We start from the raw sequence: 13425 nt of genomic DNA, 5'->3' as shown, positions 1-13425 counted from the left end.
TACAATAGGCGCTACTCCAACCCTCTCTCTAATAGCTTCGTTTCTAATTTTATCCTGTCGAGTCTTACCACACATCCACCGCAACATCCTCATCTCCGCTACACCTACTTTATTCTCATGTTGGCTCTTGACCGCCCAACATTCTGTTCCGTACAAAATCGCCGGTCTTACCGCAGTCCGATAAAACTTTCCCTTTAGCTTGATCGGTACCTTTGCATCACATAACACCCCCGATGCTTTTCTCCATTTCATCCATCCTGCTTGAATGCGATGATTCACATCCCCTTCAATTTCCCCATCATCCTGTATTACAGACCCAAGATATTTAAACCGTGTGACTTGAGGGATAATATGGTCTCCTATTTTCACCTCTGAGTTAGAAACCCTCCTTCTTTTGTTGAACTTACATTCCATATACTCCGATTTGCTTCTGCTTAGGCGAAAGCCATGTGTTTCTAGAGCTCGTCTCCAAGTTTCCAACCTCTCATTCAACTCCTCCCTCGACTCTCCAAGGAGGACTATGTCATCTGCAAAAAGCATGCATCTCGGCGCTATCTCTTGGATTTGTTCCGTGAGTACATCCAGAATTAAGGTAAAAAGGTAGGGGCTAAGGGTTGACCCTTGATGTAAACCAATTGTGATGGGAAAATCGTCTGACTCTCCACCCTGTGTCCTAACACTAGTCGATACCCTATCATACATATCTTGGATAGCTCGAATATATGCAACCCTAACCCCTTTCTTCTCTAGAGCTTTCCACAAAATATCTCTAGGCACTCTATCATACGCCTTCTCCAAGTCAATAAAAATCAAGTGCAAGTCTTATTGGGCCATGCGATATTGCTCCATCACCCGCCGTAATAAATAAATCGCTTCCATGGTCGACCTTCCCGGCATGAAACCAAATTGATTCTCAGTAACTTGAGTCTCCTTTCTTAATCTCCGTTCGATCACTCTTTCCCATAATTTCATGGTATGACTCATGAGCTTGATTCCCCTATAATTTGCACAATTTTGTATATCCCCCTTGTTCTTATAGATTGGCACTAACGTGCTTCTCCTCCATTCCTCCGGCATGCGTTTTGACCTCATAATTTCGTTAAAGAGTTCGGTGAGCCACTCAAGACCTCTATCTCCAAGAGTTTTCCACACTTCAATATGTATGTTGTCTGGCCCCACCGCCTTACCATTACTCATTCTTTTCAACGCTTCCTTTACTTCCTGTTTCTGAATCCGACGATAGTACTTATAGTTCCGGTCCTCTTCTCTTGTGTCTAGACTGCTAGAGTCATATCCATATCCATCATTAAATAAGTTGTGGAAATACACCTTCCACCTTTCCTTGATATCTTTTTCATGCACTAAGACTTTGCCTTCTTCATCCTTAACACACTTTACTTGATCCAAATCTCTAGTCTTCCTCTCTCTACCCTTAGCAAGCCTATATATAGATCTTTCTTCGTCCCTGGTTCCTAGAGCTTGGTATAGTCCGTCAAAAGCTTGGGCTCTTGCCTCACTCACCGCCTTTTTGGTTTCATTTCTAGCTATCTTATACTTATCCCAAGTTTCAGAATTTCTACACCTAGACCACTCCTTGAAATACTCCTTTTTTACTCTAACTTTGCTCTGAACATTTTCATTCCACCACCACGATTCTTTACCCCTAGGTCCAAAACCTCTAGATTCACCCAACGTCTCTTTAGCCACTTTAATAATCTCTTGGGACATCTTGTTCCACATATCATTTGCACTTCCTTGTGATTGTCCACACCAACCCTCCCATATCTTTTGTTGGAAGATTCCTTGTTTCTCACCCTTCAAGTGCCACCATTTGATCCTTGGTGCTACCAGAGGACTTCTTCTCTTTGCCCTATCTCTAATTCTTACATCCATAACCAAAACTCTATGTTGGGTAGTCAAGCTCTCTCCCGGGATAACTTTACAGTTCAAGCAATACTTCCTATCAGACTTCCTGATAAGGAAGAAATCTATCTGAGAACATGTCCCTCCACTTTTGTAAGTGATAAGATGTTCCTCTCTTTTCTTAAACCATGTATTGGCTATAGAAAGATCCAAAGCCTCCGAAAACTCCAAGATGGATTTACCCTCCCCATTCATCTCCCCTAGGCCAAAACCCCCATGCACCCCCTCAAAACCTCTAGCCACGCTACCTACATGTCCATTGAGATCCCCTCCTAGGAAAACTTTCTCTCCTTGGGGTATATCCTGAAGTACCCCTTCTAGATCCTCCCAAAATTTTACCTTAAAGTGCTCTGCTAACCCAACCTGAGGTGCGTACCCACTAATAACATTAAAGGTGTCCTGTCCCACTACCAATTTTAAGACTATGATACGATCTCCTACTCTTCTTACATCCACGACATCCTTCTTCCACTCCTTGTCCACAATAATCCCTACCCCATTTCTTGATCTAATTTTTCCCGTATACCACAGCTTAAATCCCGAGTTGTCTAATTCTTTCGCTTTTTCACCTGTCCACTTAGTTTCTTGGAGGCACATAAAATTGATCTTCCTCCTCACCATAACATCCACTATTTCCATAGATTTTCCAGTAAGTGTGCCTATATTCCATGTACCAAAGCGAATCCTCCTGTCATGAACTAGCTTCTTTACCCACACCCGTTCACGAAAATGTGGGAACCCTTGCTTACTTTTCACTACATCCGGGCGGCGATGCAGCGGCCCTTGCTCTTTTGACACTGTACTCGAGCCATACAGCGCGTTGCTTCCGGGCAACGACCTAGCATTCACATTATTACGTAATTGATCCATGTCATAGAGATTCGACAAAGTTTAACGTTGGCTGTCGAAAGCCTAACACAACCCTCTCCTTTTATCCGGGCTTGGGACCGGCTAAGAATAGCAAAGCTACCCTAGGCAGGATTGAGGTGCATTGCTAAAAACCAAAATTGTGAATCACAAGCTTAAATTCCACACCAAATACAAAAATTGAATCTCTTGATCACAAACCATACTCAGCTCTATTATGCTTGCTAGCATGGAATGATGGAATTGCCTGATTTGTACATAATTTATAATAAAAAAATCCCAACTATTTCACCCAGATCACCCACTAAAATTCCAAGAACTTTCTATTAAGTGATTGAAAAACAACCTAAATCTAAACCATAACTCTAGATAGACACTGCCCTGAGCAACCTATTTCATTCCTAATTACTATAATTATAGCTATTTTTATTTATTGTTTGCACATGGATGGAAAATGATTAACGATTAATCAGTCAATTTTCACATCATTATCTCATTTCGATTTTTGAATACTTATTTCAGTAGTAATTGATGTATGAGTCCTACTAAGCACTTTCTTCGCAATGTGCTAGTTTCGTATCTAATAATCAATTACATGGACACAATGCAACTATCGTTCATATGAGCACTTCCTACAGAAGAAAAAGTGAATGCAACTCAATATTAATCTACTAAGCTTTAGTCAACAACATTAGGCATCAAAGCATACAAAAATATAGTCACACGTGCATCAACTTGTTATGATAAAGACGCAAACAATGAATTATAGATAAGGAACTCTTAGAAACAGAAATCTAGACCTGTTGCAACACTCAGCGAGCGAATCGACCTCGTTCTCCATGCTATCCAAGGCCTAGCAAAGCAAATGAAGAAAGAAATGAATAGCGGAAGCAAGTGAAGTAACATCAGCTATATTGAAGTGAATCGACCTCATTCTCCATGCTTATCAAAGAGAAGGAAGAAAGAGAGAAAGAACATAGATCTTGGTCTTGCCGTTGTCAATGGTGTCGTTGCTCTCCACCTCAAAGTGGAGCAAGAGAGAACGAAGAAGATGAAGGTTCAGTGCTTTTACTGCAACTGGCTCATCGTCACGCGCTTAAGTCATCCATCACACACATGAGGTGGAAGATGAAGGTTAAGGAGGAGGAGGAGAGAAAGGGAATCAGACGGAGGTGGAAGATGGAGAAACCCTAGTGTAGAAACATGAGAGGTTGGCACAAAGAGTGAGAGGGAGAGTGAGAATAGAGAGAGGCGCGAGAGAGTAGAGGGAGATTTTAAAAACAATTGAAAATCTTCTAAAACGGTTTGGTAAAACCATCTTAGAATGATATTCTTCTAAGACGATTTTCACAAAACCGTCTTAGAATAAATGTATTTATTTACAAAAATGTCACCGCATTCCTATCAAAGATGATTGTTTATCAACCGACTTAAAATCAGTGTCGTAAAAACTAATTTTTCTAGTAGTGATACCAGCTAGTAACAACTAACAATGACTTATTCAACAAAAAAAAAGACTAACAAAGACATGTCAAGATTAATTATTATATGTGAATAGCAGGAAGTAATAAGCAATTACTTGCAAAGATTAATTAGTATATTTCAGTATAAAAAAACAATTAATTAGTATATGTGAATACCAGGCAGTAACAATGACTTGCCAAGATTAGTTTAGTTATTTTTATCGAGCATGCATGCATCGACTTGAATTAATTGACTATTATCAAGTGGAGTTTATCAAAAAAAATATTTACCTTAAAATTCACAACCACTAATCAAATTTAAATAAGTTCAAATTACTCCACCAATGGGAATGCAACATCTTGTAATTAACTACCAACTGTCAACATGTAATCTTGGGCCGTTTTATTTTTATTTATGTATTTTTTTTTAGAGCTTCTCTATTCATTACTATGTTGGATCAAGATGGGGACCAGGCTCTTTCCTGCTCCCTTGCTAGACGAATTGGGCTTGTTCCTATATGTGTCACATTCATGGGCTTTGTTAATGACACTCCCTTTACTGCTGAGTATGTTCTTCGACTTTTTCTTTAAGCATGGTATTTGTACAAAGTTGTTCCACCGAAAGCAATGAAAAATCTTCATTGAGGACCTTGAGCACACACAAGGGAGGTATTCCCCTCCCAACACAATTTATTCCATACCTAAGGACTAACCAAGATTTGAATCCTGAATCACTTAGTTAAGGGATACAAGTCCCTACCACTTGTGTCAACAATTGTTGATATATTTTCTAACTCTATTTTATTTATTTATGACAAAAATATCCTTCATAAAAACATGTTTCTTTAGTTCATGACACAAGATAGTAACTTGTGTCCGTTTTGCATTGGGGGACTATTTTGTATTAGTAATGCACACTTCAATGCAAAATGGAAACAATTATCCATTTGTATTAATTTAAAATACAAAGTGAAAACACATTTCCATTTTGCATTGGAAAATTTGAGGAAGCTAACAATTAACAAAAAAATTCTATCATCCTATATAAAAAAAATTAGTACTAACAAAGTGTGATAATAAAATTAGTAAGTCTGATACCAATAATCAGTTTATGATAAATAATACTATTACAATTATTCTTTAGCGACATCAAATACATCTTCATTTTTTTTCCAAAGAGTTGAAATAGTGTATACGACCTAGGTAAGGAGTTTCACACGAACAAACCTCATCACCGCTATGGGTTTTCGTCGAACAAGTTGGGACATGTTTATCTTAAAGTTAGTATACCATATTAATCTTAACATTATATATATATAAGAGGATTAAATTACATCCATGTAACTTTAATAAACTATTACACCGTTTAATAATTTTCAATAGAATAATATTTTCTTAAAATCCACTGTTGGATTGAAGATTCATTTCATATAGATCATATATACAAAATTTCATATTAATTCAAAATTATTTGTTACCTCATTTATATAGATTAAAATCGATGTAATATAAACTTTTCAAAGCATACTAAAATATAAATCATTTATTACTTTCTTATCATTTTTCAATTTTGATAAAATTTGACATAATCAATCTTGACAATATGTAGGTATGATTCAATCATCAAATCGATAAAAATTATATTTTATATCAAATTATAAAATATTATAATAATTAATTTAAGTTACACCATTGTAATTTGATCTCTAATATATATATATATATTAGAATTAAAGAAATATACAACTATATTTAAGGTATATTTTACTACATAAATTTTAAGATAAATAATATCATATTAGACAAAACATTATTTATTAAGTTATGAATGTGTATTATTAATACATAATTATTTTTAAAAATGTACTTCTTAAAAGAAATACAAGTTGGGACAACTTGAAATAAACCCGAACCTGTCCATAGTTCCTTCAAGTCAAGTTCGGCTAATGAGGCGGATTAGGTCATAAACACTCCTATAACCATTCTCGCCCTCTCTTCACTCTCCCCACTATATCCATTAGTTAATTAGTTTCATCCTTTTTTAGTAAACTATCATTTCAATCCTTAAAAGTGTATAATATGGTAACATTTCAATCCTTAAAAGTGTATAATATTGTAACATTAGACCCTAAAACTAGGAAAATTCCTTGAACCAAACATAGTATAATTTATTTCACGTCCTTTGTCTAATTGTCTTGTTCCTAATTTATTCCCACGTAAAAAATTGTTTCCAAAAAATAGGTAAGGAAAACTATTGTCTACAACAAGATATACGATTTTTTATTTTTTTTACTTTGATTGTAACTTGTGAAAAACAAAATATGGAGGCAATGTCAATATACTTCCATGAATAATTACATCATTAAAAGCAAAAGTAATGCAAATAAGAGTTAACTTGTTTGTAAATTGAAACTTCTAGCAAAAAGGCATAAACCCTTGCTCATGCACTGTAATGTGCCATTTAGCGTCTCAAATATTGCAAGTCTCGATTATTAATTCAAAAGAACTTATATAACATGCATTGACTAAACAATAATACATTGATTACCTTTCTATATTTGGTACCCTTTTAACCACGTTCTACGAGCAAAAACACAAGTTCCCTTCATCAAATCTTCAGAAATTCATGGCATTCTTTTGGCAACTGTCCCTATATTCCTAGCTTCCACGGTAAGTGCTGAATGAGAACGGTGAAAGTAGGAGAGGAACATGAAAATGTTCCCTTTTTTGTGACTCTTTGATTTCAAACACTATAGACACATAAGGAAAGAAACCATTTGGGATGTACTTCCCAGTGTTGAAACTTATCCTGTATATCCCTGGACTCGCTTCATCGACTATGCTCAACAGTTGACCACTGCGGCCATCCGAATCCGTCTTTGAAGACCCTTGGAACACCCAACTGCCACCGCCTGTGGCCCCAAATGTTGGCTGAGACTGAGTGCCCCTCCACACCTCCAGAAGTACATCAATACCAGCAGCTGGAGCCCCCCGCGAAACATCCAACACGTGAGTGGTAATGGGAGGGCGGGTTCTGGCAGGATGCTGAATTGATTTGCCTGTTGAACTCTCTGAAGTAGCAGTCATGTGACTACTGATAATGCTTATACGATCTTCTAGCATTGAGAAAATGAAAAATCAAGATAGGTTATAGGCTTTAGACAAGGAAATATCGTGATGTATAAGTTGGGAGAGTTTAGAAAATTCATACCATATACTTTATATAAACAATGGGAAGGACAATTTATTCACAACCAAATAGCAGACCTTACAACTTTGGAATTTCCCAAAGAAGAGTTTAATGCAGAAAAAGGGAAGTTACAACATACAAGCAGACAATAATAGGGTCATGCAACAATCAATCATTTGCTACATGTAGAACAGTTCATAATAAGGATGAATGAAACATATATTGTAACCAGACTTCCTAGTTCATTTGTCAAAATTAAATAAGATGAGGTGGGGGCTGAGGGATCACTACAAAAGATGAAACATCAGGGACTCAAAATGTGCACCACTCGACAAAGCAACATGCCTATTACAATGCAATGGAATAAAATGAGCTAAGGTTTGCATAATAGGGAGGTCCAAATCATCCACATTTAAGATATAAAAAGGTTTCTTAGAATATCTGTTTGCTTGGCTTTCTATCTTCCCCACAAGAACACACTTTTCAGTGCTCACTTATGAGTTTCCAGATACAGAATTTCAGAGGTAATAACTATTCAATCCAATAACTCCAATTACATGTGTACATCTTTATTGTGTGTCGACAAAAAACTATTTAAGAATTAAGCTATTACGGAAAGGCTTGTGAATGATTTTATATCTAGCATGCCTCCTGAGTCCTGAAGCAGAAGCCTTTGAACTTGAATTACAGACAATGCACCTCTCACTCGCCTTGTGCTAAAACTCAACATTTTAATTTAGAAGAATAAACTTGGTCATAGGGGCTCTAATACAAAGTTAATTACCCACTACCCCCAAAGCTTAAGCTGAAAGCTGAAGACTCATTAATGGTTCTAAATATTACAATTCTTCTACACAATACAAATGTTTTTCCATATATGCACAAAAATTAGCAGCTTAAAAGAAAAAGGTTCAAGGAAAATTAATTTCAGAAAACAGAGCATCAAGTAGCAGCAAACATAATTTAAGGAGAAAGAAAGGCCTGACTATTCAAACTGGTAAAAAAGATGCCAGTAAGTTAGACTACACTGGACTAATAATGTTGAACAAAAAACACTATAGTAGGACAGCAGGCATAATACAAAATATACAAGTTATGTTTTTCTTTTATCAAGATAAATCTTACACACGGAATTAGTAAGGCTAAATATATACACCTGTTAAATTTTTAAGCATTTACAAAGGACCCTCTCATATGCTGATTATTGATTAATTACATACAATTGGATTTAATCAGATCATGTTTTGTATCCTCTATTTCATTTGTACAGTTAATGACTTGTGTAAATCACATGATTCTAGCACAAGTTAACAGTTAACATTAAATCACTTGGATCTCAGATTTGATGACTGTACAACTCACAACTTTTAACATAATGAATGCATAAAAAAAAAAATTTTGATCCTGCTACTTCTTGACAAAAGTTCACAACTCATGATGGTTGATTCTAAATGGCTGGTGATATACTACATTTTAATTTATGAATACAACTATGAGCAAAACCAAATTTAATAGTTGAAGGGTTGTCAGGGAAACACATAGAGCACAAAGTTATATCTTTCCTAAGAAGATCTAAATTTGAAAAGGTGTTCTTAAATTGTAAAGAAACCTAAAACATAAAAAGAATATGGAAGTACCTTCTGCCTTTCTAGCAGTGGAATTCTTATCAGCTGTAGAAGAAATGTTTTCTCTACTTGAAAAGAGCTTTGCAAGGCGTAGTTCTGTAATTTTCATTTGCTCCCGAGCAGCAATCTCAAATTCAACAATTGGCCTGTTTGTATAACGTCTCTGCAAGATGTGAAACATTATTTTAAATTTAAATGAAAAGTCTTATATCAACATTTTCCTCTATCTCTCAAATTCTTTCACTGGTGACAATTTCAAAGCAATTTGGGTTCCTAAACAACATAGGAAAATGCAATGATTGAATCATGCACATAACTTAAGAGACAATAAAGGAGATAAAAAGCCCCCATGGAAGGAATATAATGGTTCAACAGAAACTCACCCAAATAAAAATTAGATGAACAATAGAAATAAAATAAATAAATACATGAATAAAAAAATTGCCAGCAATAAACTATAAATTCAAATTTACCTTCAGTTCAGCAAGTATCTCATCAGTACTTCTCCCAGCTGCACAAATGAGAAATACAAACCCAAACTTTTCCCTGTACCGAGCATTCCATTCAGATAGTTCCTGCAAAATAGACCACATGCAGATGACCAACTGTCATTCATCAACAATTAACATTGCAGTTGAGGCCTTCTTCCTCTGGCCACATGTTTGCTGCCTCATCCAAAGCCCAATTTTATTAATGGATAAATGGTTACTAATTAACTTCGTCCACAATAATAATAAAACTAATAGACAAATAGTAAACCATGATGCAGGTCCAACCAATGAAGGTTCTTTTCAATTCAATATCTTACACATTAGCTTAAGTACTCTGACAGCATAGCCAGAACCTTCCATCCATATAGTTCATAGTACAGAAAATGGCACTTAAAGTATTGGTAATTTTTTTAGTAGCAGCAGCAACCAAACCTGTAAGCTCGAACCAGTAGCAGTTGCTAAAGCAGTTGATTGCTCTCCCTTACTCCACCTGCCAAAAGAAGTTCCTTAGATAAGTCATTATTCCTAACAAGCAAATAGGGGATATATTTCTTTTACCCTTTTCATTGCATACATCACAGATTAAGCCAAAAGCAAACACCACCAAGGTGAAGACAAATTTACAACTTCATTCATGTTTCTCACAACAATCTGAAAGGGAGAAACCAACCCAGGTGGCTAAAAACAGGAAAAGAATTGGAAGAATAACTGAACTGCCAAACTGCATAACTAACTTAAAATCCCATGCACCCACCAAGAAAAATAAAACAACATTTGCATCTAACTCATTTGTTTCATATCAAAATACAAAATAGAAAGCAACCCATATAGTTAAAAACAGGAACACAATAAGAGGAATAACTGAACTGAACTGACAAACTCCACAGCTAACTTAAAATCTGAGACCCGGATTTCCTGTAGTCAGGGATTTAACACATTCACTCTATCACACAATTGCAACCGTTGGATGAACATTAGACAACTCATATTTTATCTCAGTAAATCAGACTTAAAATATGCATCTAAGATTTGAGTCGTCCAATATTCATCCAACCTGAAGGCGTGATCGTGGAGAATCCATATCCTAATACCCCTGCATTCACTTCCAGAAAGAAAAACACAACCATTACACCTAACTCATTAGTTTCATAAGAGTTTAATTTCTATGCATTATCAGTGCACATGTTGTTTTCACACTACGAACTAACAAAATATCATGATAGATAGGTTAACTATAAAAGTTAACAAACTTACAGTATATCACAATTTGTAATTACAAAACCGTGTAAATACTCTAAGCTCATAGACTATTTACTCTTTAACTTTTGGAGAGAGCCACCACGATGGTTAAAAGAAGGAATAGATGGTCTATGAAATGATTTTTAAACTGTAGTCCAATCACAAATCATTTATAAGCTAAATTTAATGACTTTTACAATAAGTAATTTAAAATCAACAATGATTCCTGATTGAAACAGAATAGGAGGAATCAATCACTCAACTTGAACTGACAAATCCCATATGAAGACACATACAACCACTACCCAAAAAGAGAAAATTAAAAATAAACCCTTTGCACTCAAAACTCAATTCTTTAACAATAAACACAAAAAAGGAGAGTGACCCAGATGGGAAAAATACGTAAATTTCAAGTACTGAACAGATCAGTAGCTTCACACACAAATAATCACCAATCAGGAGATAAAACAGAACCTTTTCACTCAAAACTCAATACTTTCACACCAAAACACAAAAAAGAGAGTGACCCGGATGGGGAAAAGAGGTGAATTTGAAGTACTGAACTGAGCACTGGCTTCAGAGGCAACAGAGGGAGCGTGGCTTTGACCGATCTGAGGGTGCGCAGAGAAGGCCTGAAGCCAACCATTGACATCAACGCTGTTGAACCAAACGTCTCTGGCAACAGAAACAGCGTCCTGCAACGAACCGAAAGGAGAGGCCGAAGCCATTTCCTTCGCGAATTTAGTGCTCCCGCAGCACGACACAAAGTCCTTCTCATCGAAACTGAACTCCATTTTTTCCAACGATACTCACTCTCTTTTCACTTCGCTTGTGTTTTGAACATTTCAATTGGAATTGGAGTGTGTTTTTATGGTTTGAGGATCTGTGTAAGATTTTTGGGGAAAAAAAAGAAGAGAAGAGGATGTGTCAGCACCTTAGTCTTGTTCTTCGGACACGAACAAAATGCCACGTGAGAAGTTCTTTTTGGCCAGCTGAAAGGGGAAGTGGCAGTGACACAAATTCTTTTTCTATTTTAATGATTTTTATTGTTAAAACTTAATTATTATTTTTTATCTTTTTGTTTTTCTTAATTGTCTTAATTTAAAAAAAAATCCTTTTTTTTCCATTGTGATATCAACAATGATGGACCTAGGTAACAGCATCAATCTGTATCTCTTAATTAGGGGTGGGTAAGCGGGCCAGTCCGCTCCGCGTAAGACTCGTCTGCATAAGTCCGCATTAGTAGTGGACCGGTCCAATCCGCCCCGCTTCTTACACGGACCAAATAAATTGGTTCGCCTCCGTCCCGCGGACCCCGCGGGTCAAACGGGCCGGTCTGCGGGCCTAGTTTTAAAAGAAATTTAATTTTAATAAAAATATAATACAATCAAATTAAGTTCAATACAAATGTAAATAAAATCTCAATAATTAGTCAATTACATCAATAAAATAAATAATGTCTTAACAAAAAAAAATCCAAACAATAAATCTAAAATATGAAATTTAAACATCTCCAACAGCAAATGATTTCATATTTGAAGTAGCTTGAGTCTTCTCCATCTCCATATCTTCATCTTCTTTTTATAAAACTCGAAATAATAATAAATATTAGAATAAAATGAAGTTAAGTTATTAAAAGACAATAATTATTACATATTATTTACCTTGCATATCAAATACTAGTAACCAATTTTTAGTATATATTGTCAACAAGAAGCCTAGTTCGATATTTATTAAGCACACGTGAGGAGAAAAAATGTTCTTAGTCTGCTATAACTACTAAATATGATATGAGCTATTTTTTATAATAAAAATATATTGAAATATCTTTAAAAATATTTATTTAACAATTGTTTTTGGTTTAAATTATAAGAATTGATATTTTTATTATTTATGACTTTCAGATATGAAAATGATAGATTAAAAGAGAAAAAGATCGAGAAAATATCAAAAAAGAAGATTTTTAAGCAGGTTATCACTTATCTTTTTTATCTTAATCTTTTATTTTTGTTATCTTATCCTTTTTTATCTTTATCATCTTTTAATTTAAATCTTTTATTTTTATCTTTATATCTTTATCTTATCTAATATATTTCTTTATCTGTTATTTTTTTAAAAAAAGCTTAAAGTGAAAAAGAGAACATCAAACCTAATATAATTGGGTCAGGATCACACAAATTAAACCTAATGCGGGTTGCGGGCAACCTGCAGACCCCGCGGGCCAAACCCGCATAGTCCACGGGTTAAGCGGGGCGGGCCCAAAAATATGACATAACCATGGACCGTTTAAAAAAATTGTTCCGTAACCCGCGCGGACCGCAGGTCAGTCCATGGACCTGGGCCCGTTTACCCACCCCTACTCTTAATCAGGTTATTCAAGATTCAAATCATGATTGTCTTTTAATATGAAACTCGTCTGCAACCCGTGCACATGCACGGGTTGTTTGGTTAGCTTTTTTTAGTTGTTCATGGACACCAACGTGATAAAGCTGTTAAACAGGGAAATAGAAATTAACACTAAAGCATTAATCTAGTTGTTCATGGATAATTAACAGGAAAATAAAAATATTGTTCGTTGCACCAGCAACATAGCAAAATAAAAAAATTGTTTGTTGCACCAACAACAT

General features: G+C 35.5%; 1 protein-coding gene and 1 pseudogene across 2 annotated transcripts; both read right to left on the bottom strand.

Moving 5' to 3' along the window:
- The window catches only part of LOC102669202 (conserved oligomeric Golgi complex subunit 6-like), a 7074-nt pseudogene extending 3343 nt beyond the window's left edge, over window positions 1-3731 (bottom strand).
- A 2813-nt stretch (window positions 3732-6544) lies between these two features.
- Window positions 6545-11804, bottom strand: LOC100805930 (uric acid degradation bifunctional protein TTL-like). 2 transcript variants are annotated; one of them, NM_001252922.4, is made up of 5 exons: window positions 11363-11804; window positions 9992-10049; window positions 9542-9643; window positions 9081-9231; window positions 6545-7369 (listed from the first exon to the last, which is right to left on the bottom strand). In NM_001252922.4, exons 1-5 carry the CDS (start codon window positions 11590-11592, stop codon window positions 6912-6914), a joined length of 999 nt encoding a protein of 332 aa, NP_001239851.1. In that variant the 5' UTR covers window positions 11593-11804; the 3' UTR covers window positions 6545-6911. The 2 variants fall into 2 exon arrangements, with proteins under 2 accessions (NP_001239851.1, NP_001349071.1); NM_001362142.2 differs by having other exon boundaries at window positions 6545-7366.
- Window positions 11805-13425: the final 1621 nt, after the last annotated feature.

This window comes from Glycine max, chromosome 3 (genome assembly GCF_000004515.6).
Source record: "Glycine max cultivar Williams 82 chromosome 3, Glycine_max_v4.0, whole genome shotgun sequence".
Taxonomy (NCBI): domain Eukaryota; kingdom Viridiplantae; phylum Streptophyta; class Magnoliopsida; order Fabales; family Fabaceae; genus Glycine; species Glycine max.
The sequence above is the reverse complement of the archived record's forward strand: the minus strand, read 5'-3'. Positions and strand labels throughout refer to the sequence as shown.